Source organism: Ornithorhynchus anatinus, chromosome 16 (genome assembly GCF_004115215.2).
Source record: "Ornithorhynchus anatinus isolate Pmale09 chromosome 16, mOrnAna1.pri.v4, whole genome shotgun sequence".
Taxonomy (NCBI): Eukaryota; Metazoa; Chordata; class Mammalia; order Monotremata; family Ornithorhynchidae; genus Ornithorhynchus; species Ornithorhynchus anatinus.
In genome coordinates, this window is record NC_041743.1 from 45,441,903 (window position 1) to 45,469,726 (window position 27,824).

The 27,824-nt window shown below is 57.1% G+C and overlaps 1 protein-coding gene across 2 annotated transcripts; it reads left to right on the forward strand.

Annotated features, from left to right (window-relative positions):
• The first annotated feature begins 6,583 nt into the window (after window positions 1-6,583).
• Window positions 6,584-23,149, forward strand: GMEB1 (glucocorticoid modulatory element binding protein 1). Of its 2 annotated transcripts, none has more exons than XM_029081131.1 (10): window positions 6,584-6,613; window positions 9,683-10,039; window positions 14,436-14,518; window positions 15,199-15,323; window positions 16,036-16,139; window positions 16,538-16,695; window positions 18,717-18,848; window positions 19,375-19,512; window positions 20,571-20,693; window positions 21,693-23,149. In XM_029081131.1, the coding sequence occupies exons 2-10, from the start codon at window positions 9,912-9,914 to the stop codon at window positions 22,391-22,393; spliced, it is 1,692 nt and encodes a 563-aa protein (XP_028936964.1). In that variant the 5' UTR covers window positions 6,584-6,613; window positions 9,683-9,911; the 3' UTR covers window positions 22,394-23,149. The 2 variants fall into 2 exon arrangements, with proteins under 2 accessions (XP_028936964.1, XP_028936965.1); XM_029081132.2 differs by lacking the exon at window positions 6,584-6,613 and adding an exon at window positions 7,032-7,157.
• The last annotated feature ends 4,675 nt before the right edge of the window (window positions 23,150-27,824 follow it).

Genomic DNA, 27,824 nt, shown 5'->3' on the forward strand with positions numbered 1-27,824 from the left:
AAGGCATGGGTCCTCCAAGGGGCCTTTCTTGACTAAATCCTCATTTCTTCTTCTCTCACCCCCTTCTGCAATGCCCTGACGTGCTCCCTTTACTCAGTCCTCCGTCGGCCCCATAGCGCTTATGTGCATATCCATAATGTATTTATATTAACGTCAGTCTCCCCCTCTACCCTGTAGGCCCGTTGTGGGCAGGGAACGTGTCTACCACTCTTTCATTGTTGTATCGAGAGAAGCAGCATGGCTTAGTGGAAAGAGCAGGGGTTGGGAGTCAAAGGTCGTGGGTTTAATCGCGGCTCCGCCATTTGTCAGCTGTGTGACTTTGGACGAGTCACCCAACTTCTCTGTGCCTCAGTTACCTCATCTGTAAAGAGGGGATGAAGACTGTGAGCCCCACGTGGGACAACCTGGTTACCGTGTCTACGCCAGCGCTTGACACATAGTAAGCGCTTAACAAATACCATCATTATTATTATATCATACTCTCCCAAGTGTTTAGTATAGTGCTGTGCACATAGTAAGTGCTCAATAAATACAACTGATTGATTGATTGATTGAGAAATGAAAGGTAAGTACCGTACATAGGCGCAGAAACGGGCCTCGGGCCACTTCTGCTAGCCAAGAACGAAAGGCCAGTGTGATGTGGATGTTGGGAAGGGCTGAGTTCACTGGGGCAGAGACGAACTCTGGGTCGATGCCACCTCCCGGGTGAGCAGCAGCGAGTAGCGATCTGATACAAGGGGGGGAAATGCCGATGGCTGCGGGGCCTGGCCCCCGTTGGGTAGGGTGGGGCCTCCTCACTGAAACCCCCAGAATGCGACGGTGGATTAGCCCAATTCCCTAGTCGGGAGAAAGACAACCCCCAAGGGTCGTGGTGACAATCCTCTGGACAGGCGGGACCCAATAGCTCCGTGTGGAAGTTGGCCACAGTCCTGCCCTCTGCAAGCCGGCTGCTGTCAGAATTAGTAGCCCTAGCCCTACTTCAGGCAGATCAATCCATCAGTAAATGGTATGTGAGTGCTTACTATGTGCAAAGCACTGTACTAAGCACTTGGGAGAGTGCAGTACCACAGAATCAGCGGACACCTTCCCTGCCCATGACAAGCTTACAGTCTAGAGGGAGAGACAGACATTAATATGAATTAATAAGCAGTTTATAATATATAATTTAGAGATATGTACACAAGTGCTGTGGGTGGGGTGAGCATCAAATGTCCAAAGGTCACAGCTCCAGGTGTGTAGACGACACATCTACTAGGTGCTTTCTGTGACTGGAAGCAGCGTGGCTCAGTGGAAAGAGTCCGGGCTTGGGAGTCAGAGGTCATGAGTTCGAATCCTGGCTCTGCCACTTGTCAGCTGTGTGACTGTGGCCAAGTCACTTCACTTCTCTGTGCCTCAGTTACCTCATCTGTAAAAGGGGGATTAAGACTGTGAGCCTCACGTGGGACAACCTGATGACCCTGTATCTACCCCACCGGTTGTTAGAACAGTGCTCTGCACATAGTAATCGCTTAACAAATACCAACATTATTATTATTATATAGTAAGCACTTAACAAATACCAAGATTATTATTATCTGGAACCTACCATATTCAGAGTGTGCGCTGGGAGCCTTCTTTGTCCACAGCGCTGCCCAGCCAGCTCTGCCATGACCTTGTTTTTAGCAGGCTATTTAGCTAGAATTCTGTTGAAGAATTAGGGACCGTTCTTTCCACAGTGCTCACTGGTCTGGAGAGAACACAATCCAATAATAGTTGCCATGTAGGCAGCAGTCAGAGGGCGGCTACCTGATTTGTGAAATGCGATCCGTCCTTACGGCGAGGTTCCTCAAGAACACAACTACATCTTATCGGAAAACAGACTGTACGGGATGTTTGGTCGCACGCACGAGAGTAAGAGGTTCGATCCCTGCTCTCGAGGAGCTTATCGGTCTAAGGGACCAGACGGTAAACTCATATTGGCACATGTGCCACGGTAAAGAGGGAGAGAATAGATGCAAATGATAGATGCAAGGCAAGAAATGAATCATACACAGAGAAGCCCATGTGTGCTGAGGAAACTTAAGTGGTGGCATGACTGGGAAGGGGGGACGAATTAGGGAGGGTCTCCTGGAGGAATGGGGCTTTAGGAGACTTTGAAGGAAGGAAGAGATGCGGTTTGGTAGATTTAAAAAGGACAGGTGTTCTGGGTGGAGAAGGGCCGGGCAATGCTGGCTGGTCTTGTCTTCCCCACCAGACCGTAAGGTCCTCGACAGCAGGGATCATGTCTACTAAGTCTATCGTGTTCTCCCATGCACTCGATACGGTGCTTGGCACCCACAGACATCCAGTAAATACTTTTGATTAACTGATTGCTCTTGTGGAACTTGCAGTCACATGGGAATAGTCACAGGACCAGTCTGGGCTCCTACTGGTGGTCTTTCCTAGGAGCTCATCTGGAATACTGGCCAGCAGCTGGCTGGGATTTCCCACTCTACCGGAAGGGCTGGGGGAAGGGGGGGCAGAGGGAACGGGTGTCGAGGAAGCAGCAGGAGGGGAGGGAGATGAGGAGCAGAGGGGGAGGTCCGTCTATTTAACCCTGCAGATCCTGGGCTCTTCCCTCCCACCCGCAAGAGCCACCCCCAATCACCCACCCCGCCCAGCCTTTGGTGTTTGTGCTTTCGCTTCCTCTGTCCATCCTCAGCTAGCCATCCTCACTTCCTCAACTTTGTCACTCAGCCCGGAGCAAATGAAGCAGCTCCGCTTTCCGTCTCTGCCACTGGCTCCGGGGGGAGGGGGAGCTCACTCATCTAGCCCGGTCATCCTCCTCCTCCCCCGGGTCCCACAGCTGGGCTGGGGGGTTCCAAGAATCCGGGTCTGAGACCCAGGCGACCCTCCGAGACCCAGGCGACCCCTGCCCCTCAGCCCAGAGAGAGATCATCATTGCGAGCCCAGCTGGCACCCGCCTGGCTCCATCCCACCAGAGGCCCCAACCTTCCCCGGGGGGACCCTCAGACCCCAGAGGTGGACACAGCCCCCGTCTTCAGATGGGGGGGGAAATGATGCTTCCTCTGGGCCGCTTGGCATACCGAGGCCTGGGCTAGGAGGGACTGTAAACCCCCTCTAGACTAAAAGCTCGTTACCAGCAGGAATGTGTATACCGATTCTGTTGTACTGTCCTCTCCCAAGCACTTACTACAGTGCTCTGCACATAATAAGCCCTCAATAAATACCATTGATGGATTGACTGAGGGTCATATCATGGGACTGAGCCGGGGGCATCGCTTGGGGTCTGACCTATGGCAGGTGGGTACCTGCTCTCCCTTTGAGATCTTTAGAATCCTCCCGGACAAAGCCTGTCTTAAAATCCTCTCCCCCTCATCAGTCCGGAAGTTCTCATATCCAACTATATCGTCTGCTGCTGCAGTCCAAGCTTCTTTCTTTTTGTTCTCCTCAGTGTATGTGGAGAAATTTGGTCCACGTCATCTCCACAGAGCCCCTTTGTAGGAGATCAGAGATGGGGAGAAAGGAGGAGAAGGAGGGAGAGAAAAGGGAGGCAAAGGGGTCAAGTCTTAAGAGCAGGGGCCTGGGAGGCCCAGGTTGTAACTCCAGCTCTGTCACCAGCCTGCTGGGTGACCTCAGGCCAGACTCTTTGCCTCGCTAGGCCACAGTTTCTTCATCTGTAAAATGAGGAAAAGACACCTGTTCTCTCTCCCTCAGACAGTGAATCCCGTGTGGGATAGGGACTGTCTTCACTGCTTACCTTCTTTCTATTCTAAAAAGGAAGGGTGAGAGGAAAAGAGGAGGGAAGGGGCTCCAGCTGTGGGTTGCAGGGTTCAGGTGACCATACCTCTCCTCCTCACCACCCTTCACCCCCCAGGCAATGCTGCTTCTGAACCCAATCCTGACTTCCTGGGTTAGCCCGGCTGGAATCAGGACACTCGGTCACCTCTCACTGCTTTCTTTTCAGCAACCTAAACACTCCCAACCCTTCAAACAGGACAGACTGACTGCTTGATTGATCATCAATCAATCAACAGTATTTACTGAGGGCTCACCGTGCAGAGCACTGAATTAAGCACTTGGGAGAGGACAATGCAAAAGAGTAGCTACAGACATCCCTGTTTACAAGGAGCTTACAGACCAGACCTGGAGACGGACATTAAAATAAATGACAGGTGGGTAGGTACCTAATTGCTGTGGGATTAGGGGAGGGGTCCCTTTTCCTCAGCCTGAATTTTCATCCCTGATCACCTGGGATGAGGGAGCAAATCCTCTTCTGATCATCTAGAGGGAAGATCCTAAATGAAGCTTCTTCATGGGAAGCAGCATGACGTACTACATAGAGCCCGGGCTGGGAGTCAGAAGGTCCTGGGATTTAATCCCATTTATCTGATGTGTGGCCTTGGGCAAGTCACTTCTCTGGGCCTCAGTTACCTCACCTGTAAAATGAGGATGGAGACTGTGAGCCTCATATGGGAAGGGATTGGGCCCAACAGTTTTGCTTGGATCCACCCCAACGCTCAATATAGTGCCGGGTGCAAAGGAAGTGCTTAAATACTGCAATTATTATTATTATTATTAAATGAGGGTGGGTGGGTTGACAGGGATCTCTGCCTTGGTGCCAACTTGCAGCTTGACTACCAGACCCCGAGGCGTACGGGACACTGCGAGCCTGTAACCGGACATGCAACCAGGCACACAGCGTGCTCTTAGCAACACTTGGCAGAAGCCGGTCCGAGTCCACCCAAACCTGTATTGCGGCCCTGGGGTGCCCTGACCCTCCCTTACCTTCAGAGCTGTTTGCCTCCCCATCCCAGGTCCTCCCTCGGAGCACAGGCACCACTTCCCAGTCACAGAACTCAGAGACAGGAGCTGAGGCAGAGAGGGGTTGGGCTCCCAATAATAATAATAATGGCATTTCATTCACTCAGTAGTATTTATTGAGCGCTTACTAGGTGCAGAGCACTGTATTAAGTGCTTGGAATATACAATTTGGCAACAGATAGAGACAATCCAATGCCCCATGACGGGCTCTCATTTGTTAAGCGCTTACTATGTGCCAAGCACCGTTCTAAGTGCTGATACGAGGTTATCAGGTTGTCCCACTTGGGGCTCACAGTGTCGATCCCCATTTGAGGGAAGTTCCAGCTGAGGAAACTGAGGCCCAGAGAAGTGAAGTGACTTGCCCAGGGTCACTCAGCAGACAAGTGGGGGAGGCGGGATGAGAACCCACAACCCCTGACTCCCAAGGCGGGGCCCTTTCCACCAAGCCACGCTGCTTCTCTGGGATGGATGGAGCGGCCCCTGGAAAACGGACACTGCCCAAGGGTGGGTCAGAGGTCATGGGTTGTAATCCCGGCTCTGCCCCTTGCCAGCTGTGTGACTTTGGGCAAGTCCCTTCACTTCTCTGGGCCTCAGTGACCTCATCTGTAAAATGGGGATTTAAGCTGTGAGCCCCATGGGGGACAATCTGATCACCCTGTATCCCCCCAGCGCTTAGAACAGTGCTCTGCACATAATAAGTGCTTAATAATGAATAATGATGGTATTTGTTAAGCGCTTACTATGTGCCGAGCACTGTTCTAAGCGCTGGGGGAGATACAGGGTAACCAGGCTGTCCCACGCGGGGCTCACATTTTTAGAATCCCCATTTTTACAGATGAGGGAACTGAGGCCCAGAGAAGTGAAGTGACTCGCCCAAGGTCACACAGCAGACAAATACCACCATTATTATTATTATTAGCTCCTCCCTCCAGAGGCAAGGACCTCCGCTACACGCTCTGCCCACCGAGAAGCAGCGTGGCCTAGTGGAAAGAGCGCCGGCTGGGGAGTCAGAGGTCATGGGTTCGAATCCCAGCTCTGCCCCTTGTCAGCTGGGGGACTGTGGGCCAGTCACTTCTCTGGGCCTCAGTGACCTCCTCTGCAAAAGGGGGATGAAGCCTGGGAGCCTCACGGGGGACCACCTGATGACCCTGTAATAATAATAATAATAATGTTGGTATTTGTTAAGCGCTTACTATGTGCAGAGCACTGTTCTAAGCGCTGGGGTAAACACAGGGGAAGCAGGTTGTCCCACGTGGGGCTCACAGTCTTCATCCCCATTTTACAGATGAGGGAACTGAGGCACAGAGAAGTTAAGTGACTTGCCCACTGTACCTATCCCAGCGCTTAGAACAGTGCTCTGCACAAAGTAAGCGCTTAACCAATACCAACATTATTATTATTATTGCCAGGTGACCAGGTGGTCCCCCATGGGGCTCCCAGTCTTCACCCCCCATTTCCCAGATGAGGCCACTGAGGCCCAGAGAAGTGAAACTGTCTCTACTTGTTGCCAAATTGTCCGTTCCAAGCACTTAGTCCAGCGCCTCCGCCCATAGGAAGCGCTGAACAAATACCAACTCGATTCCCATCGCCTTTGGGAACCCGCCCTGAGGAGAGGAGGCGGGGGGGGGGAGGAAAAAGGGGCTCGGCTCCTTTAAGACGGCAGCGTCCTGACGCCTACCGGAAGTGCCCGAGCCCGAAGTGGTGGCGGCGGCGGTTCCCGCGCATGCGCGGTCGTCCCCCTCCCTCCTCCTCCCCCTCCCCCCCCCAACTGGGCGCCCGCCGTCGCCCGCCCGGCCGCCCGGCGGATACGGTAGGGGGAGGGGAAGGGGAGCGCGCGAATCAGGGGGCGGGAGGGGGGGGGGGGACACGACGGACGGAGGGAGGAGGAGGAGGAGGAGGGTTACCTCTCCGGGCACCTCCCCACGCCCCGTGCGTGCCGCCGCCACCGCCGCCCGGGGAGCGAGAGGACGTCGCGCCGCCGCTGGGGGGGGAGGGGGGAGAGAAGGGGGGATGGGGAAGGACGGGCAGGGGGCGCATGCGCGGGCGCTCCGACGGGGCCGCCCCGCGCGCCCCCCGGCCGGAGCCCCCGCGCGCCCCCGCCCCAGCGGGGCCGCGCCTGGGCCCCGAGGGAGCGCGGGGGCGGGCGCGCTCAGGGACCGGCTCCGCGCTCATGTTTGGCCTGGCCTGGGAGGGGCCGGCCGGGGTCGGGGGCGCTTCGAAGGTCGGGGTGGGGATGGCGAAGGGAAAGGGAGTTTGGGTGTCTTGGCCCGGGAGCTCTTTCCTGCAGAACGCGAAGCGCAGGGTGCCCACAACCGCCAGGACCCGCTGCACCATGCAGGGTGCCCACGAAGCGGGTAGGCCCGCCAGCACTTGCTGCACCATGCAGGGTGCCCACGAAGCGGGTAGGCCCGCCAGCACCCGCTGCACCATGCAGGGTGCCCACGGAGCGGGTAGGCCCACCAGGATCCGCTGCACCATGCAGGGTGCCCACGAAGCGGGTAGGCCCGCCAGCACCCGCTGCACCATGCACGGTGCCCACGAAGCGGGTAGGCCCACCAGGACCCGCTGCACCATGCAGGGTGCCCACGAAGCGGTTAGGCCCGCCAGCACCTGCTGCACCATGCAGGGTGCCCACGAAGCGGTTAGGCCCGCCAGCACCTGCTGCACCATGCGCGGTGCCCATGAAGCGGTTAGGCCCGCCAGCACCTGCTGCACCATGCAGGGTGCCCACGAAGCGGGTAGGCCCACCAGCACCTGCTGCAGAGCGCAGTGTGCCGACGAAGCGGAAGAGCTGTCAGTGAGGGCCCGACTGGAGGCTGGAAGATTGGTTTGTCCAGCAGGATCGGGGCCCGGGAAGTAAGAGCCAGGCAGGCGTGGATGAGTCTTCTAGCTGACCGTTTGAGCTTTGTTCAATCAATCATTCATATTTATTGAGTGCTTACTGTCTAGGGGGGAAGATGGACATTGACATAAATTACAGATAGGTGCATAAGTACTGTAGGGGAAGAGACTGAAAGCTCATTGTGGGCAGGGAACATGTCTACCAACTCTTTTATATTGCACTCTCCCAAGTGCTCTTAATAATAATGATAATGATTGTATTTGTTAAGCACTTTCTATGTGCCAAGCACTGTTCTAAGTGCTGGGAGAGATAGAAGATAAACAGCTTGTCCCACGTGGGGCTCCCGGTCTTAATCCCCATTTTACAGATGAGGTCACTGAGTCACAGAGAAGCTAAGTGACTTGCCCAAAGTCACACAGCTGAGAAGTGGCAGAGCCGGGATGAGAACTCACGACCTCTGACTCCCAAGCCCGGGCTCTTTCCACTAAGCCATACCGCTTCTCTGACAGAGTAAGCGCTCAATAAATATGCTTGATTGACTGAAGAGGAGTTGCTCTGATGCCGTAGAGCAAGGGGATGATGGGTTCTGATGGCCGATTTACAGAGGATCGGATACGTGCCCGGGCATTGATCCAGGGGTGACAGTAAGGGTGGAGAGGGACGGCGGTTCCAGGAAATAAGGAGGAAGGATGTGGAGCAGGCTTGAGAGGCGGGCTGGATGTGAGGGTGAGAAAGCAGGGTTAGAGGCAACAAGGTTGTGAGGTTTGCAGGGTGAATAGGCTGCCTTAAATGACTTTCCATCAGCCATCTCTAACCTTTTTTTGTAATGGCATTTGTTAAGCTGGGTGCTGTACTTAATGCTGGGTGGGCACTAACCGTTCAATCCTGCTCTTCTGTCCCAGCTCCCCCATGCTTCAGTTCTGATGTTCCTGACCCGGCATCCCACATTCCAGTCCCGATGTTCCGTCCCGCCCCTTGTCAGTCCAGTTTTGCCATTCTTCTCCAGCACTCACGGTTCAATTGAACCGCTCCAGACCGACATCCCCAATTATTTAGTCCGACCGTTCTGATCCCACGTCCCGGGTTCCATTCCAAAGTAGCCATGCGGGCTCAGTCACAGTCAGTCATGTTTATTGAGCTTTTACTGTACGCAGAGCACTGTACTAAGCACTTGCGAGAGTACAATAGAACCGACATAGTCCCTGCCCACAATGAGGTTACAGTCTAGAGGGGAGCTCATTCACCCGAGACCCTGCGTCAAGCCTGGCAGCTCCAACAGTCTCGATGGCCATCTCAGGCCCTCCTTTGGGATGAGAAGACACAGCTTGGACATCAGTTGCTAGGTTTTTAAAAAACTTTCAGTCCCAGCTTTCCCTCCCCAGCTCTCTGGGCATGGCCAGCTACCCAGTACCCTCCGATCTCTTGCTTGGTTTTTGACACGGCTGCCATCCCCGAGTCCCCAGGCAAAGTGGAATGGGGCCTTTGTGTCGTTCTCTCCCTCCAGCCGTGGGCTTCAGTTTCCCCAGGTGCCTTCACTTCAGAAATCTGACCACATCCGTGCCACTTCCCTCGGTGGGTGGGGGAAAGCAGGGATTGCTGATCCCGTTGTAGGGAGAAGGAACCTGAAGCTCAGAGAGGTGAAGTGGCTTCCCCCCGCTCACACCACCAGCTGGGGGTGGAGTTGGGACAAGAACCTGGCTCTCCAGATCCCCAGACCGTGATGGCTCTAGCCCCAGACCATGCTGGGTCCACCGGGCCGTGGAGGGGGCAGGCAGAGGACCTCATCAGGCAGACCTTGATGCCTTTCTGTTCCCCCTGTCCCAGGAAGGGCCGGGGTTCCAGCTCCCTGGAGGTGGAAGGAGTTAATCACCACCACTGGGACAGAACCCGCTCCTCCCTCTCTCCAGCCACACCTGACCAAGGTGTGGGTGTGAGGGGAGGTTGCCTGCTGGTTTGGGGCTGGAAATCGAATTTCACAACACCAGCACAAGGGAGTTGGAGCTGCCACAACCAAGGGAAATTCTTCTTTCTCCACAGGAGCGGGAGACAGCAGTCTGCCTGAAAGCCCCCGGGCTCGAGCCTCCCCTCTCATGAGGACCTGAGGCCTCCTGCTTGGACTCCGAGGACAGACCACCGAAGCCGGCCAGGGTCCGTTCCCCGCTCTCCCCCAGGCGATCCACCCTTCCCCCCGCAAGCTCCCACCGAGTAACCTCTGTCTCCGTGTCAGCCGTCCGGCCCCGGCCCCGGGCCTGACCCCATGTGAGAGATGGCCAACGCTGAAGTGAGCGTCCCCGTGGGCGACGTGGTCGTTGTGCCCACTGCCGGGAACGAGGGCGAAAACCCTGAGGACACCAAGACCCAAGTCATCCTGCAGCTGCAGCCCGTGTCCCAAGGGTGAGTGACCGGGCTCCCAGCGGGCCGGGCACGGGAGGGAGGCCACGGGAGGCGGAGCCAGGGAGAGGGCTGAGGGAGGGCCAGAAGAGGGCCAAGGGCAGCGGGCTGGGACCAGACCGGATGGGTGGTGGGCCCAGGCTTGGCCACAGGCAGGGGCTATCTACATGGGAGCAGAGCAGCCAGAGTGCTGTTCAGGCCTGTGGGCCCTTAAAGCAGAAGTCAAAACCAGTCCCCACCCTGGAGGGGCTTACAGTCTGCGGGGCTGGAGGGAAGCATTGAAATAAATTCTAGATCGGGAGAAGCAAAAGAGTTTAAAGGGTGTGTATGATTACTGTGGGGGTGAGGGAGTGAGCACCTAAGTCCTTAAGTGACAGGGAAGTGCTGAAGTGGCAGTATGGGGGAGGCAGGGTCGGGAGATGAGAGAAATTAGAGAAGACCTGGAGGAAACGTGTTTTCAGAAGGACCTCCAAGATGGGGAGGGCAGTGCTTTGCCAGATGTGAAGCGGGAGGGAGTTCAGGGAGAAGGGAGGACATAAGCTTAAGTTTAAGCATAAACTTAAGCTTAAGGGAGGACTTAAGCTACTCGTCCGCTCAACTGTATATATTTTCGTTACCCTATTTATTTTGTTAATGAATTGTACATCGCCTTGATTCTATTTAGTTGCCATTGTTTTTACGAGATGTTCTTCCCCTTGACTCTGTTTATTGTCATTGTTCTTGTCTGTCCGTCTCCCCCGATTAGACTGTAAGCCCGTCAAACGGCAGGGACTGTCTCTATCTGTTGCCGACTTGTTCATCCCAAGCGCTTAGTACAGTGCTCTGCACATAGTAAGCGCTCAATAAATACTATTGAATGAATAAGCGAGAATTTGACGGTGGGAGAGATGCGAATGAAGCCCGGGGAGTAGGTTGGCATTAGAGGAGCAAAACGTGCAGGCCGGGATGAAGCGTGAGAGGACGGAGGGTAAGTAAGAGGGGAGGGGAGAGAGTTGATTGAGGGCCCTCAAGCCACTGGCCAGGAGTTTCTGCTTGATGCAGAGACGAATGGGCAACTCTTGGAGGTTTTTGAGGTGCGGGGAGATGTATACAGAATGACATTAGTAGGAGAATGAAGCATGGACTGGAGGCAGGAAGGTCTGTGAGGAGACTGATGTAGTCATCAAAGTGAGAAGCGACAAGCGTTTGGACCGGCCGGTGGCAGTTTGGATGGATTCCAGAGACGTCATGGAGGATGAAAGGACGAAATTTGGAGACAGACTGATTTACGAGAGTTGAAAGAAAGAGAGGAGTAGAGGATAACGCCAAATTTACGGGCTTGTGAAACAGGGAAGATGATGGTGAGGTCAACAGTGAATGGAAAGTTAGGAGGAGGAGAAGATGTGGGAGGGAAGAAGAGTTCAGTTTGGGACACGTTGAGCTCGAGGTGCCGGCGGGATCTCCGAGGTCCCGGAGGCAGGCAGGGATGCGAGATTGAAGATGAGGAAGAGAGGTCAAGGCGTGGGAGGTAAACCTGGGGGTCATCCATAGAGACATGATAGTCGAAATCGTGAGAGCAGGCGAACTCCTCAGGGGGGTGGGAGTAAATGGAAAATAGACAGGGGCCCCGAACTGATCCTTGGGGACCCCTCAGGGGGTAGGAGATGGCAGAGGAGCTGGCAAAAGAGATTGAGAAGGAGCGGCCGGAGGTTGAGGAGGAGAACTGGTGGCAGTGAGTCCAGGGTCAGACGATCAGGGAGGAGTGGGTTGGGGTAGGATCCGTTGAATTGGTGAGAAGTAGCAGGTCCCGGAAGACCTGGGAGAGAAAGCAGTTTGAATGCAGGGGCCGGGACTAGGTTGTAGAGGGTCCAGGAGGGAGGTGGAAGAGAGGAAGTGCAGGCAGCAGGTGCAAACAGCCCACTCGACGGATTGGAACAGGAATGGGAGAAGGGAGATGGGGCATTGGTTGAAGGATGTCTGCTCCCCCTGGAGACTGAAAGCACCTTCTGGGCAAGTTTCACCTCTGTCAACTCTTATGTGGTAGCAATAATAATAATAATAATTGCTGTGTTTGTTAAGCGCTTACTACGTGCCAGGCACTCTTCTAAGCGCTGGGGTAGAGACAAACTAATCAGGTTGGACACAGTCCCTGTCCCACATGGGATTCACAGTTTTAATCCCCATTTTACAGATGAGTTAATTGAGGTACAGAAAAGTAAAGTGACATGCCCACGGTCACACAGGAGAGAAGTGGCAGAGCCGGGATAAGAACGCAAGGCCTTCTGACTCCCAGGCCATCTAGACCATGCTGCTTCCCAGGTGCTTAGTTTAGTGCTCTGCACATAGTAAACACTCAGTAAGCACCACCGATTGACTTATGGAGGGTTTTTACTCAGGAGACAGGTGAGCACATTTGAAAGCAGAAGGAGCCCTCGGCATGGTTGAAGGTGGTTTTCAGGGAGGGGAGAAGAGTAGATGCAGAGGTTTTTATTCACTGTGAAGAGATGGAGTTGAAGGCGCAAGTGGGTCGGGGTGGATTTCAAAAGCAGTTGGGAGATCTCTCGAGAGCACTGAACAGATCGCTGGGGTAGGTGCAGGATAATCGGGTCGAACCCAGTCCCTGTCCCTCAAGGGGCTTACAGTCTAAGAAGAAGGGAGAATGGATATTTAATCCTCATTTCACGTGGGAGGAAAGTGAGGTCCAGAAAACTTAAATGACTTGCCCAAAAATACACAGCAGGCAAAGAGTGGAGCTGAAATTAGAACCCAAGTTGTGAAGCAGCATGGCCTTGTGGATAGATCAGGGGCCAGGGAGTCAGAAGGACCTGGGTTCCAATCCCAGCTCCACCACTTACCTGTTGTGTGACTTGGGGCAAATCACTTAACTTCTCTGTGCTTCAGCTACCTCAGCTGCAAAATGGGGATTAAGACTGTGAGCCTGATTAGCTTGTATGTACCCCAGTGCTTAGTACAATGCCTGACACGTAGTAAGCACTTAGCAAATTTAATAAATACCAATTTTAATTTAATTTTTTTAGTGTCTCCTGCCTCCTGGTCCAGTGCTCTTTTCACTAGGCCTCACTGCTTCTCAAGTCATCGGGGCAAGAGAAGGCGGAGGCAATAACACTTTGAAAAAGGAGTTAAAAATCTAGAATAGTTGCTCTGGGCAGTAGGCCTGGGAGTCAAGAAAGGAGAAGTAGTGTTGCCAGGCGGAGGCGAGGGCAGAGTTAATGCCATGAAGATGAATTTGAGATGGACGAGGTGGGCCTGGTACCTGGAATTCCGCCAACCATGCTCGGCGGTGCAAGCAGAATTAGGAGCAGAGGTAGTGGATATAAACAGAAAGGCACCATTAATAATAATAATAATAATAATAATAATGTTGGTATTTGTTAAGCACTTACTATGTGCAGAGCACTGTTCTAAGCGCTGGGGTAGACACAGGGGAATCAGGTTGTCCCACATGGGGCTTACAGTCTTAATCCCCATTTTACAGATGAGGTAACTGAGGCACCGAGAAGTGAAGTGACTTGCCCACAGTCACACAGCTGACAAGTGGCATAGCCGGGATTCGAACCCATGACCTCTGACTCCAAACCCCGTGCTCTTTCTACTGAGCCACGCTGCTTCTCGTGGCTCTAATTTGCTTAGATTAAGCAAATCAATAAGCAGATCTGGCCAGGAGGAGGGTGGCCGGGAGGGATGTGGAGGATGATGATGAAGACTGTGATATTTGTTAAGTGTTTACTGTGTACCAGGCACTGTACTAAGCGCTGGGGTGAACACAGGCAAATTGGAGTGGTGGGTTTGAGGGACGGGAGGGCGGTCCACAGCGCGGAGGGGGTGACCGTGGGCTTGGAGACAGCAAAACCCAGAATGAGGAACTGTGAGTGGGTGAAAGGAAGGAGCGCAGGGAGTGAGCTGGGGTCTGATGGACCTGAGTGGCTGAATGGAAAGGCCAGAGCTGGGGGTGGGAGGGCAGAAGAGCAGGAACGGCGAGACCTCCAGCAGGGCTTCTGACGATGCCCCGGCCTCAGGCCGGGCAGGGGGATTCGGGGCCGGCAGCGCCAAGTTTCCACTTTGCCCGAGGCAGGATCGGGCCCTGTGGGGCAGCCAACTGGTTCCCACACTCAGCAGCCCACAAGCTACGGCTTCGCTGTCGATCGGGGCGGGCGGCCCCTACGGGTTCTGGGCTGAGTGGGCCAGCGGGACTATTAACTCGTATTGCCTGAACCCCTTCTCTGTGCGCCTACTAAGGTCCAGGAAAAAGCCCTGAGTGAGAGTTGGCCATAGTCCCTGGTCCCCGGGGACTCCCAATGAGGAGCAGAGGACTCGGAGGGAGTGCCTCACTCCTGGGCTGTCATTGTTCATCTCTCCGTGCACCATGGAGTCTGTTTAGTGACGGACATGTTTCCAACAGGATTTACGGCGAAGGCACGGAGCCCGGGACAGCGGTCGTGGCCGTAGAGACCCACACGATCCACAAAATCGAGGGCGAGATTGGTAAGTCTGGGCTGGAAGTCCCCATCGGCTGTTTCCTTTGGAGTCTGACTCCCGGCTGGACCTTCTGCCATGTGCCCGCTCCCTGCCATGGAGGGCTGGGGGTTGTGGGGGGCTGACGGGGCTCCTGGATTACCATTCCCAGCAGCCCTGGGGAGCCCCAACTCTCCTCCAGGTCAAGGAAGAGGCCAGGGTCGGTCTGGGTCCAGGCCAGGATGAGCGGTGGGTGACGGGCAGAGTCTGGAGGGATGGTGATGCCCCAAAGCCCACAGTTGTGCCAGTGGCTGTCTGAGGGGTTTGGGAGCATGCACGTGGGGAACATCATTGAGCCTCCATCACATGCTCCCAGCTTAGAACTTTAAAGACCTGCCGGGCCTGCGGAGATCATGTCGCAGGGCAAGCTGCTGCCACCATGGGGTTGGTAGGCCAGGGAGAGTGGCTGGCATTGCTGCCTTGCAGGGTGAGTGTTGGAACTCAGCCCAAGAAATGTGGCATCGCGTGAGGGGATGGGACAAATCCCCTTCCCCCTTGGATGCCGTGCCGCCCACCCTCCACCCACCCTTATAGTCTCCTGCTTCCCTGCCCACCCGCCGAATCAGTCTCCGTTGATCTGCCGCGGGTCGGCCCCAGGCCCGGGAAACGGGGAGGGGTTCGCCGCCGGCTGACGGGCATCTCACGTGCAGACGCCAGCTCCATCGAGACCCACGAGGAGCTGGAGATCGCTTACCCCATCACCTGTGGAGAGAGCAAGGCCATCCTCCTGTGGAAGAAGTTTGTATGTCCCGGGATCAACGTCAAGTGTGTCAAGGTAGCCCTTCCCTCTCTGGGCTAGGCCTCGGGACTCAGGGCCAGCCAGTCGGGGAATGAGAGGAGGGTCAGCCGGCTACCTCCCTCCGCCTCCCTCCGCCCCAGGCTTCAGTCAGTAGTATTGCTTCTGCACCTACTGTGGGCAGAGCGCTGTACTAAGCGTTTGGGAGAATAACAGGCAGGATCCCTGCCTTCAAGGAGCTCATTGTCCGAGGATCTGGGAAGACAGACCCTCAAATAGGCTTCAGGTAGGGAGGAAACAGTAGAGTGTCAAGCTGTATGCCAGAATGCTGTGGGGCAGAGGTTGATTGCCCAGGTGTCTCAGTGGTGGTGAGGATGGAAAAGTTGAAGTGGCACTTGCAGGATATGAGGCTTCGGGCTCCTGTCGGCCCTTGGCCGGTCTGCTCGTCTACTCGATTCCTGGCTGGGTGTCTTCTCCCCGCCTGGATGACACTGCCCCCAACAGTTCCCCTCAGAAGGCCGGCCCACATCCGAGCTGGCATCGGGGTCAGGAGAGGGGGTAACTGGCCCTCCTCCGCCTGGGGCGCCGACAGTGGTCGGAGGCGGGCAGGGCCGGTGGTGCCGACGGAAGGAGCGTGGCCCAGTAGGCTCCAAGCGCCGGATTAATCGGGATCTGACAAGGGCAGGGCGGGGGCGGATGGCCATCGCTGCTGGGTCCTCGGCCAGGCTGACCGCTGAGTGTTTGTCCCCAGTTCAATGACCAACTGATCAGCCCCAAGCACTTTGTCCACTTGGCGGGCAAATCCACGCTAAAGGACTGGAAGAGAGCGATCCGCCTAGGGGGGATCATGCTGAGGTAGGCTGGGAGCCGCGCCCCCCCCCGCCCGTACCATCCTCTCTCCCGCCCCCTCCCTCACCCCCATCCTGGCCCCGGACATGGGGCATCATGGCGAGGTTGGCTGGGAGCTGCCCCCCGCCCATACCATCCCCTCTCCAGCCCTCTACCCCGTCCCCTTCCTAGCCAGGGGGGTCATGCTGAGGTAAGGTGGGCACCGCCCCCATCCCATCCTCTTCCCCAGCTGTGGGGGGGATCACACTGCGATAAGCTGGGCGCCCGTCCCTTACCCTAGCCGGGAAGGGCTATGCTAAAGCCGGCTGGGAACTGGCGCACCCCCTGCCCTGTGGGGCGCCTCCCTTGGCCCCTCCAACTTCCCTCCCCTCTCGTCATTTCTCCCTCCCTCCTTCCCCACCCAGGAAGATGATGGATTCCGGTCAGATTGACTTTTACCAGCATGACAAGGTTTGCACCAACACCTGCCGAAGCACCAAGTTTGACCTTCTGATCAGCAGTGCCAGAGCTCCGGTGCCCGGGCAGCAGGCCAGCGTGGGGCCAGGGCCCCCCACGGCCGATGGTAGGGGGTTGGGAGCCAGCCGGAACCGCTGGCACTCATCCTGGAAGCCCCTGGCTCTGCCCCGGCCCCTGCCCTGCCGGGCTCGGAGCCCTCCCGGCTCCCCTTCCCACTCTGGTTGTCCCAGCGCTCAGCTGCACCCCCCCCCCCCCCCGCTCTCCCGGCTTGCTCTTCTCTCCTTGATCTCCCCTTCTACTGCTTTCCTCCATTCTCCCACCTCCCTCCTGTCTTCCCTCGTCCTGCCTCCCCGTGGACCATCTTGCAACATAGGGGAGAAGCCAGGCGAGACATACCGTCCGTTCAGGTCTCTCCTCCCTGTGGTTCTTGCCAGATGAGTTGGGAGAGCCCTGTGTCCTCTGGACCCCTGCAAGGAGCTGACAGGGCAAAGCAGATCGGGGGCACCCAAGAGGCAGACAGATGGTCCTGGGGCACGGACGGGGCGGCTTCCCGGGCCGGGGCAGGGCGGGCTCCCTGGGCCTGGAGTGACCGCCGCTGCAGGCCTGGCAGTGGCTGCCCTCGGCCAGGGCCTCATCGGTTTCAGCCCAACACTCGTGACCCTCGCATGGGAAAGCAAGGGACAGAGCCCGGTGTGACGAGTCCCATCTTTTGCCTGGCCCCTGTGACCCCAGGCGGGATGGTACGGCGGGCCAAGGCGACCGCGGCCTCTGATGCCAAGCAGGGAGCTCCCTCGGGTCCCCGCCGCCGAGGGGTTCTCGATTCACCCCGGGTGGCACGGCCAATGTGGGACTAGCCTACCGCCAACCAGGAGCCCCCTAAAGCCTTCCCAGGAGACCCAGTAGGGCTGAGTGGGGCAGGCGCTCTGTGCCAGAGAGAGAAACTCGCCCTGCCAGGGTGGTCCTGTCTAGCTGGGCTACACCTCCCGCCGGGCCAGGCATGGCTGTCCGAGCCACCCGCCTTCTCATTTCTTCTACTTTGTTGTGGCTGCAGTGCCCTCCGTAAGGACCCTCACCCTCTCCCCACCATCTGGCAGCAGACCTGGCCTAGCCTCTCCTGAGGCCCATGCCCAGATTCCTCTTCTGATTCCTCATCCCACGACTCCTCCACCGCAGCCGGGGACTGAGCAGAGGCCGCTCGGTTCAGTCCCCAGAGACGGTGTTTTTGACCCCGTAAAACTTAGTGGCAAGCGCACGCCGTAAAACCTAGTGGCAAGCGCACGGACCTGGGAGTCAGGAAACCCGGATTCCAGGCCTGGCGGAGCCCCCGGCCTGCTCGGTACCCTCCTAACCTCTCTGGGCCTCCAATTCCTCATCCATTAAAATGGCATAAAGAAAAAGCCACCTGTACTCCTTCCCTCTTGGACCAAGAGCCCCGTGTGGGACGGGGACCATGTCTGACCTGATTATCTTGTGTCTACCAGCGGTAGCTTATCAGAAGCCACCATCATCATCGTTAACATCATTGTTCTCTGATTGTCTCACATCTGCCTCAGCGCTTAGCACAGCGCCTGGGACCTAGTAAACGCTTAATGAATGCCATGATTGTTATAGGCTCTCCCCGGGTGGCTTTGGAAAGCTTGGAGCCGTTCCAGCAGCCTCTGCGTCCCTGGCCTGGAGCCCCAGGGAATCACCCTAGCTGGTGATTCTCCTCTGCGGTCACGGTCTCGGGCGTGTCTGCCGTCCGTTTTTCCGCCTTCTTCTCTGACCGCCCTGTTCTCCCCGAGGCGACTCTCGGGCCAGATTTAGGGAGGGTGGGATCGGGTGTGCTTCGGCCAGGGAGAACAGAGAAGCATCTCACCTGCCCGGAGACAGGGGGCTGACAGTGGTGGCCTCTCACTCTTGTGTGTTTGAGGCCAGGCAGATGGGGCTCTCTCCTCTAAGACTATGCTTGAGCTCTCTCCCAGTTGGCTGGGAGTCTGCCCGGTTGGCAGCTGTGCCCCCTTCACTCCCCCGCCCCCCAGATTCTTGACGGGAGGCCTGGGAAACTCCCGGGGTGGTCGGGGAGGCGGTGGGGCGGCCCCTTGCTTCTGGGAACGTTCATCAACTCCCCTCCTGGCGCCATTTTAGGGAGCATCACCCAGATCGCCATCTCCGAGGAGAGCATGGAGGAGGCGGGGCTAGAGTGGAACTCGGCCCTCACAGCCGCCGTCACCATGGCCACCGAGGACGGCGGCAAACGAGACCCCGAGGAGATTTCAGGTACCTCTCCTCGACACGCCAATCCGCGCCCCGGCCGGCTCATTGTGGGGGTGGTTCCAGGGGTCCCCAGTTCTGGCCACCGCGGTGGTTCCAGGGGTCCCCAGTTCTGGCCACCGCGGGGATTACAGCAGTGGATGAGACATCTACCTGTCCTTTTGTCTTGCGGGGCGGCGGCTGGGCCCGAGAGATCTTCCCTACTTCCCTTAGTGGGCATTTACCCCCAAGTGTGAGAGATCGATCTCTGGGTGAGCGTGTGTGTTTGTGTGCCAGTCTACCCGTGTCAGCAATCCTGGCTGGAAGGCTGGACAGGAGATGGAGATTTAGGACGAGCCCCATCTGCTCCCCTGTGCCCCACCAAGCCGGTGCAGGGCAGGCCGGGCAAGCAATGCTCACTCTCTCTGCCCACCCCTGGGAGAGGGGGGACCCAGGGAGCCTGTGGCCACCAGCCATACGACTCGGCCCCGGTGCCCGCCCACCCACCCTCCAGTAATTTCCCAACCCCTGCCCCGTCTCTCCCGTGGGCCAGAGGACACCCTAATGTTCTGGAAGGGTATAGCGGATGTGGGGCTGATGGAGGAAGTCGTCTGCAACATCCAAAAGGAGATCGAGGAGCTGCTGCGGGGGGTCCAGCAGAGGCTCATCCAGTCTCCCTTCCAGGTTACAGGTGAGGGGTCAGGGTGGGGAGAGGGGACTAGAGGCGGGGGGGAACGCTGGAGCCACCTGGGCTCTGCCTTGGGGCCAAACAGTCAATCAGTCAATGGTATTAATTGTAGCCCTTGCCGTGTGCAGAGCACTGGACTAAGCACTTGGGAGAGTACAGTGCAGTGGAGGTGTTAATCGTGATCTCCGCCCACAAAGAGCTTCCGCTTCACTGAAGCTGGGGCTTTGCAACTGGAAGAGACCAGCCGCTGAAGCCTTTGCCTTCCCTGGGCCGACTGTCCCGCTTGGCCGGTTCATTTATTGTTCGGTGCCCCGATGGGGACTCGCAGGGCACCAGGCACAGCGCAGAGAGTAGGAAAGGTGTCCACTCACCCAACCCCAAGGACCTGAGGTCCCAACAGGGCTCAGTGGGCGGGGGGCACTCCGAGGGTATGACGGGGCTTTGCTATCTGTCCTGCGAAGAGCTAGCCCCCGATGAAACACGCTAAGCTCGGGGAGCAGGGCTGCGGACCGCGCAACCTGTGGAGGGAGAGGAGGGGGGTTGGGCCCCCAAAGGGGGCAGCTATAGGGCGTGTCAGGGTGGTGAGGGGTGATCCCCGGGCCAGGTAAAACCTGGATAGAGCCCCCAGCATGTAGCATGGAACTGGGGGCAGGGAGGCTGCAGTGTGGGAGGAGACCGTGGAAGGCTGATCACCAACTGCCGAGAACAGGGATGGGAAGTTTTGCCTTTTTGGTCTGTGGACAATCCACAAAGGGTAATTCCAGAGTGTGGATAATAGCCCACTATCCTTGGGACAGATATTTTGGCAAGAAGGGGAAGTGTTGCCCGCCTAGGAAAGTGTGAGGATAGGGATCAGGTTGGAGTGGAGGGTGAGGGTGGTCTTGAAGGGGAAAAAAAACAAATGAGCGCTTTGTCTTCGATGGGGGCAGTGGAGCTCGTGGGAAGAGAGAGAACCACGAGGACTCGGGGGGTTAGCAGGACATGGGAAGGTAAGCCAGGGCCACATCTCCATCGAGGGGCCGGGCTGAACCGCGGGTTCTGTGCCGTGACTGTGCCCACAGACGCCGCCATGCTCAACAATGTGGCCCACACCTTCGGCCTGATGGACTCCATCAAGAAAGTGGTGGATGAGCGGAAAAGCCAGATGGAGCAAGGAGAAGAGCAGTTGCTGTACACCCTCACTGGTATGTGGGACGAGAGACGGGCCACTCCCCCTCTAGACTGTAAGCTCATTGTGGGCAGGGAATGTGTCTGTTTAATATTGTGTTTTACTTTCCCAAATGCTTAGTTCAGGGCTGCGAGCCCCACATGGGACAGGGACCGTGTGCAACCCAATTTGCTTGTATCTCACCCAGGGCTTAGGACAGTACGTGCATGTAGTAAGGGCTTAACAAATTCCACAATTATCGTCACTTCTCGGTGCCTCAGTTCCCTCCTCTGGAAAATGGGGGTGAAGACTGTGACCTTCCTGTGGGACAGGGACTCTGTCCAACCTGAAGAGTGTTATCTCCCACAGTGCTTAACACATAGTAAGCACTTAAGTACCACAATTTATTATTATTATTATGACTACTTCTCTACTCCTCAGTTCCCCTCATCTGTAAAATGGGGATGAAGACTGTGAGCTCCCCATGGGACAGGGACTGTGTCCAACCCGATTAGCTTGTATCTCCCCCAGCACTTGAACAGTGGTTGACACACAGTAAGCACTTAACAAATACCACAATTATTATTACAGTGCTCTGTACACAGTTAGCGCTCAATAAATAGGACTGAATGAGTGACTTCCCCAGCGGGCCACCAGTCTATATGCTCACCAGGCTCCTCGGTCCCCTCTCCCCCCGACAGCCCCCTGGGATGATGATGATGATGATAAAGCTTGATGGGATTTGTTTAGCACTTACTATGTGCTAGGCAGCATACCGAGCCCTGGGGTGAATACAGACATTGTCTTCTTGCCCTGCCCTGGCCATAGCCCAGGTGCCCCTCTTGCCCCACTGTGTAGCACAGCTAGGGATCAGGCCTGAGGAGCAGCCGGTGAGGTGTCTGCAGCGTGCGGCGTGGATCAGATGTGCCCTCTGGTGACTGTGGGCCCGACTGCCCAGGCCCCAATACCCGGGGCAGCGGGCTCTGCCCTGGCCTGCTGACCCTCCACCCTCCTCTTCCTCCTCCTCCTCTTTCAGAGCTGGAGAACCAGCTGGAGGAGCAGAAGAAGCAGGTCCAAGAGCAGAGGCTGAAGCCGCAGGCGGTCCAGAACGTGGTGCTCATGCCCGTCAGCACGCCCAAAGCCCCCAAGAGACCCCGCCTCCAGCGCCCGGCCTCCACCACGGTGCTCAGCGCGTCACCGCCCGTCCAGCAGCCGCAGTTCACGGTCATCTCGCCCATCGCCATCGCCCCCGTGGCGCAGTCCTTCTCCGTGGGCAACATGCCCGTGGCCACGCTGAGCCAGGGCTCCAGCCCCGTGACTGTCCACACCCTGCCCTCCGGCTCCCAGCTCTTCCGCTACGCCACCATGGTCTCGGCCACCAAGGCCGGCTCGTCCGACGCGCTGACCATCCACCCCTCGTCCAGCCTGGCGCTGCTCAGCTCGGCCGCCATGCAGGACGGCGGGGCGCTGGGCAGCGTGGCCGCGGTGGTGAACCCCGTGGAGCTGGTGGCCATGGAGTCGGGCCTGACCTCGGCCATCCAGGCGGTGGAGGGCACCATGGAGGACGGGCAGACCATCATCGAGATCGACCCGGCGCCCGACCCGGAGGCCGAGGGGACACAGGGCAAGGCCCTCATCCTGGAGACCGAGCTGAGGACTGAGGAGAAGGTGGTGGCCGAGGTGGACGAGCACCAGCACCAGGTCCACAACGTGGAGATTGTGGTCTTGGAGGACTAGCCGCCAGCGGGGGGGCCGGGCTGCGGTGCCCCTCCGGTCGGTCGTCTGCCCGGGTGCTACTGTCCCGGGCCCACGAGGAGCCTCTTCTTTTGTTCTTTTTATTAAAACAAATTGGAATGGAGTCTGGAGTGGGACTGGACCTGCAGGACCCCCGTGCTGGGCAGGTGGATCCTGCCCCCTTTGCAGGGGATGACAGACAGATGGTCCCGCCCCCCCGGGGCCCCTGCCCAGGACTCCCTGCAACGGAGCATCTTTGTCGGGGTCCCCCGAGGAGAGCAGTCCCGCCCGCATCCTTCGGCGCTGCGGGATATTGGAATTTCCTTTCCTCTTCCAAGGCGGAGACGGGCCGCCCCGACGACGGGAGCTTCGTCCGGCCCTGCCCGCCCGCCTCCCCGAGCCGCCTGCCCATCGCTTCCTGGCCGGGTCGGGGAGCGACGCACCCGGCGGCTCACTCCCCGTGGACGCTTGGGGCCCGGCCCCTGCCACGGGCCCCTCCTGAGGGCAGACTGGCTCCCGGCCTGGGTCCGTCCCTCCTCCCCGCTGCCCCGGGGTCGGGATTGACAGGCGCGTGCCGGCCCCGGGCTCGGGCCACAAAGGACTGGACTTTAATGCCCTTGTTGCATTGTTGGAGGGCGTGGGGGAGGGCGAGGGTGGGGAGGGGGCAGCTTGACCGGCGTGATACAAGTTTTAAAAAGCACACACTCTGGACCGGGCGGGCGGACTTCTTTTTTAATTAAAGAGGGAACTTGTCCTGCAGCCGTCTTGTCTCGGGGAGCCGTCATTCCGCGCCATCTCGCTTCACCCCTGTGGTTTGAGAGGGTCATCCCCACTCCCATCCCGTCCTGCTCCGGCAAACTGCCCACACCCAGGGGCCCCAGCTCCATGGGGGTGCTGGGGACCGGTCCCCTCCCGGTTCCAGCCGTGGGGGATGGGGGCGGCCAGCGGGGATTCTGCCCTCTGGCTCATCCACTAATAGTAATAATGACATCCTTAAGCACTTACTATGTGCCAGGCACTGAACTAAGCTCTGGGGCGGATACGAGCAAATCAGGTTGGCCGCAGTCCCTGTCTTATGTGGGCTCACAGTCTCAATCCCCATTTTAAAGATAAGGTAACTAAGGCACAGCGGAGTGATTTGCCCAAGGTCCTGCAGCAGTCGATTGGCAGAGCCGAAATTAGAACCCAGGACCACCTGACTCCCAGGCCCGTACTCTATCTGCTATGCCATGCTACTCTCCCTGCCATCCGGCTGTCTGGTTAGCCGCTGTCCTGGGCAGAAAGGCAGCCCGTGGGTCTCCACAGCACTCACCCCTGCCCTCTGCCCTGGGCATAGGGTGAGCCCATGGCAGCCTCCTCCCCGGCAGTGTGGCCCAGCCAGGTCCTAGGGGCTGGTCGTTCAGACCCCTCCTCGGGCCAGGCTGGGCTGAGAGGAAAAGCCAGGTGGAAGGAAGCGTGTGTAGTCAGTGTGACCCCTTCTTTAATTAACTGTGATGTTAATTAAGCCCCTACTATGTACCAGGCATTATACCAAGTGCTGGAATGGATACAAGCAAATCGGGCTGGACACAGTCCCTGTCCCAAGTGGGGCTCACAGTCTCAATCCCCATTTTACAGATGAGTTGATTGAGGCCCAGAGAAGTGACTTGCCCTAGGCCACACAGCAAATAAGTGGTGGAGTCAGGATTAGAACCCATGACCTTCTGACTCAGCCCCATGCTCTATCCCCCCCACCATGCTGCTTCCCATTTTGAAGGTTTTGAAGTAGGGGGCTGAGCAGGGAGCCTAGGTTGGGGCTACTGTCTGGAGAAGGCTGCAGGGGGCTGCCTGTTGTAGGGCCGACCTTACTGAGCAGGGCGGCTGGGTTGGGGCCATACTGGCCTCTGAGTCTGCTGGGCATCTACCCCCACTTGCCCAGCCACCTTCCACCACCATCCTGTGCCTCAATAGGGGTGCTTGGGAGTGACTCCCAGTGAGGCAGAGGTTTCTCACCCTCACTAGCCCGGTTGTCTGACCAAGAGGACTCGAGTCCAGTCCCTTGGCCTCTCTGGGTTACAATTCTCCACATTTCTAAAGTGGGAGAATGGTGTTATACCCAGCTCGTGCAGGGGAAGAGAATAATGAATAAACTGAATATCTGGCCCCAGCGATGCCCTCTTCCTCTCCTCCCCCCTCCGCATCCTCCCCGCCATCCGTCCTCCAGCACATCCAGGCAAGGACTCTGTCTCTGACAGGGACAACAGGACACTTGGGAGGAACTTGAGAAGCAATGTGGCCCTAGTGGCTAAAGCCTGGGCCTGGGAGTCAGCAGGACCTGGCTTCTAATCCCAGCACCGACACTCGTTTGCTGTGTGACTTGGGCAAGTCACTTAACTTCTCAGTTACCTGAGAAGTTGAGAAGTTACATCGTCTGTAAAATGGGGATTACATGGACTGTGTCCAATCCACTTAACCTGAATCTCACCCAGCACTTAGTACAGCACCTGGCACAAAGTAAGCACTTAACAAGTACCAAAGAAAAAAAGGAACTGGGTTCCAACCGCCCACTCTTATGGCTAAGGATGGACTATCCAACACCCCGACTCTCCCTTTTCCATCCCTGACTCCCTCAACAACCTAGCACAGACCATCCAACTTCTCTGACTCTTCCCCTCTCCATCCCTGACTCTCCCCCTTAGTGATCCAGCAGGGATCATCCATCAATCACCCCAACTCACCCTCTCCCTCCCTGACTCTTCCCCCAGTGACCCCACGCTGATACTCATACATGGGGTTATCCAAGCCGCTGTGGTTTCTGCCTGCACGGCTCCCTGTGGGATTGGATTCTCCCGTCCACCCCCCTTCTTAATAATAGTAATAATAGAAGTATTTCTTAAGTGCTTACTATGTGCCAAGCCCTGTTCTAAGTGCTGGGGCAGCTGCAAGGTAATCAGGTTGTCCCACGTGGGGCTCACAGTCTTAATCCCCATTTTAGAGATGAGGTAATCGAGGCACAGAGAAGTTCAGTGAATTTCCCAAGGTCACACAGCTGGTGAGTGGAGGAGCCGGGATTAGAAGCCAGGTCCTCTGACTCCCAGGCCGGTGCTCTTTCCACTAGACCACACTGCTTCTTAATCCCTGATGCCCCCAGTAGCCCTCACTGCCCTTGCTCCAGCTCTGCCTGCCCACCGGGCCCCAGGTTAAGTGATGGAGGCCCACGCTGGGCTGAGCGGGAACCATTTCTGGGGCAGCCAGGCAGCTGGCCTAGAGAAGCAGTGTGGCCTAATGGAAAGAGCACGGGCTCGCGAGTCAGAGGACCTGGGTTCTCATCCCGGCTCCGCCACTCACCAGCTGTGTGACCTAGAGCAAGCCTGGACCTCATTTAACTTCTCTGGGCCTCAGTTACTTCATCTGTAAAATGGGGATTAATTGCTCCTCCCTCCAAGTTAGACTGTGAGCCTGATTTGGGAAGGGGACTGCCTCCAACCTGGTTATTTTGTATCTACCCTAGTGCTTAGAACAGTGCTTGGCACTTGGTAGATGCTTTTAATGAATACCATTAAAAAAAAGAGAATGTCAAAAGCTTAGGGGCTATTCCCCCCAGGCCATGCATTAGGCCTTGCATCAGAAGCAAGAAAAAGAAGTCTAGTGGATAGACTTTCACGGGCCTGGGAGTCAGAAGGTCATAGGTTTTAATCCCAGCTCTGCCAGTTGCCTGCTGTGTGACCTTAGGCAAATCACTTCACTTCTCTATGCCTCAATTCCCTTATCTGTAAAATGGGGATTAAGACCTGGTGTGGGACAGGGACTGCGTCCAACCAGGTTACCTTGTATCTACCCCAGCGCTTAGAACAGTGCCTGGCATATGGAAGCAGCGTGGCTCAGTGGAAAGAGCACGGGCTTGGAGTCGGAGATCATGGGTTCGACTCCCGGCTCTGCCCCTTGTCAGCTGTGTGACTGTGGGCAAGTCACTTCACTTCTCTGGGTCTCAGTTCCCTCATCTGTCAAATGGGGAGGAAGACCCTGAGCCTCACGTGGAACAAACATTACCCCGTATCAGAGAACCGTGCTCTGCACATAGTAGGCGCTTAACAAATACCAACATCATTACCATTATTACGGTAAGTGCATAACAAATACCGCCATCATCATTATTATCATTAGGCCTTTAAGTGAGGCTTTGGGGGAGAGAGGGAGGGGCTTCTCCAGTCCAGGACCCTCGGGGATAGGAGAGACCTCTGCAGTCCAGGCCCCACCCTAGCCGGCTATTTTATGGATGGCTAATTGGGGGTGGAACAGTGTACTAGGCAAATCATTCAACAGTAATAATAATGTTGGTATTTGTTAAGCGCTTACTATGTGCAGAGCACTGTTCTAAGCGCTGGGGTAGATCCAGGGTCATCAGGTTGTCCCACGTGAGGCTCACAGTTAATCCCCATTTTCCAGATGAGGTAACTGAGGCCCAGAGAAGTGAAGTGACTCGCCCACGGTCACACAAGCGGCAGAGCCGGGAGTCGACCCCATGACCTCTGACTCCGAAGCCCAGGCTCTTTCCACTGAGCCACGTATTTATTGAGCGCTTACTTCACTTCTCGGGGCCTCAGTTCCCTCATCTGTAAAATGGGGATGAAGACTGTGAGCCTCACGTGGGACAACCTGATGACCCGGGATCCCCCCCAGCGCTTAGAACAGTGCTGTGCGCCTAGCCAGCGCTTACCAAATACCACCATTATTATTATTATTATTATTATTATGTGCAGAGCTTGGAATGTACAAATCGGTAACAGATAGAGACACTCCCTGTCTGAGAAGCGGCGTGGCTCAGTGGAAAGAGCTCGGGCTTGGGAGTCAGAGATCATGGGTTCGAATCCCTGCTCCGCCGCCTGTCAGTTGGGTGACTGGGGGCAAGTCACTTCGCTTCTCGGTGCCTCAGTTCCCTCATCTGGAAAATGGGGATGACGACTGGGAGCCCCACGTGGGACCACCTGATTCCCTTGTGTCTCCCCCGGCGCTTAGAACATAGCGAGCGCTTAACACATACCCTCTGACGGGTTTACCGTCAAAGGAATTACAGAGAGGCGCCGGCGGCCTAGGCAGTGCAGGCTTTTTGTCAGGGGGGTGGGAAGCTGCGGGCGAGGCGGGGGCCCCTCCTGGCCGCCCGAGGGCGCTGCGGCGCCGAGCCCTCCTTCCCGGCGTGCCCCGCACGGGCCCTTCCGCGTGGGGGGGTGAGAGCGCGCGGGCGGGGCGCGCGCCAACCCTCGGCCCGGCGGCGCGCGCCAGCGGAGCATAGAGACGAACGTTGAGAGCGGGGGCCTAGAGCGTCGCCGAGGGGGAGCCGGAGCCGCGCGCCCAGTCTCCGCCGCGTCCGCCGAGGCCCTGCCAGCGTCGGGGACAAAGCCCGAGCCGCCGCCGCCGCCCCCGCCCCCGCCGCCGCCGCCCCCGCCCGGACGGACCG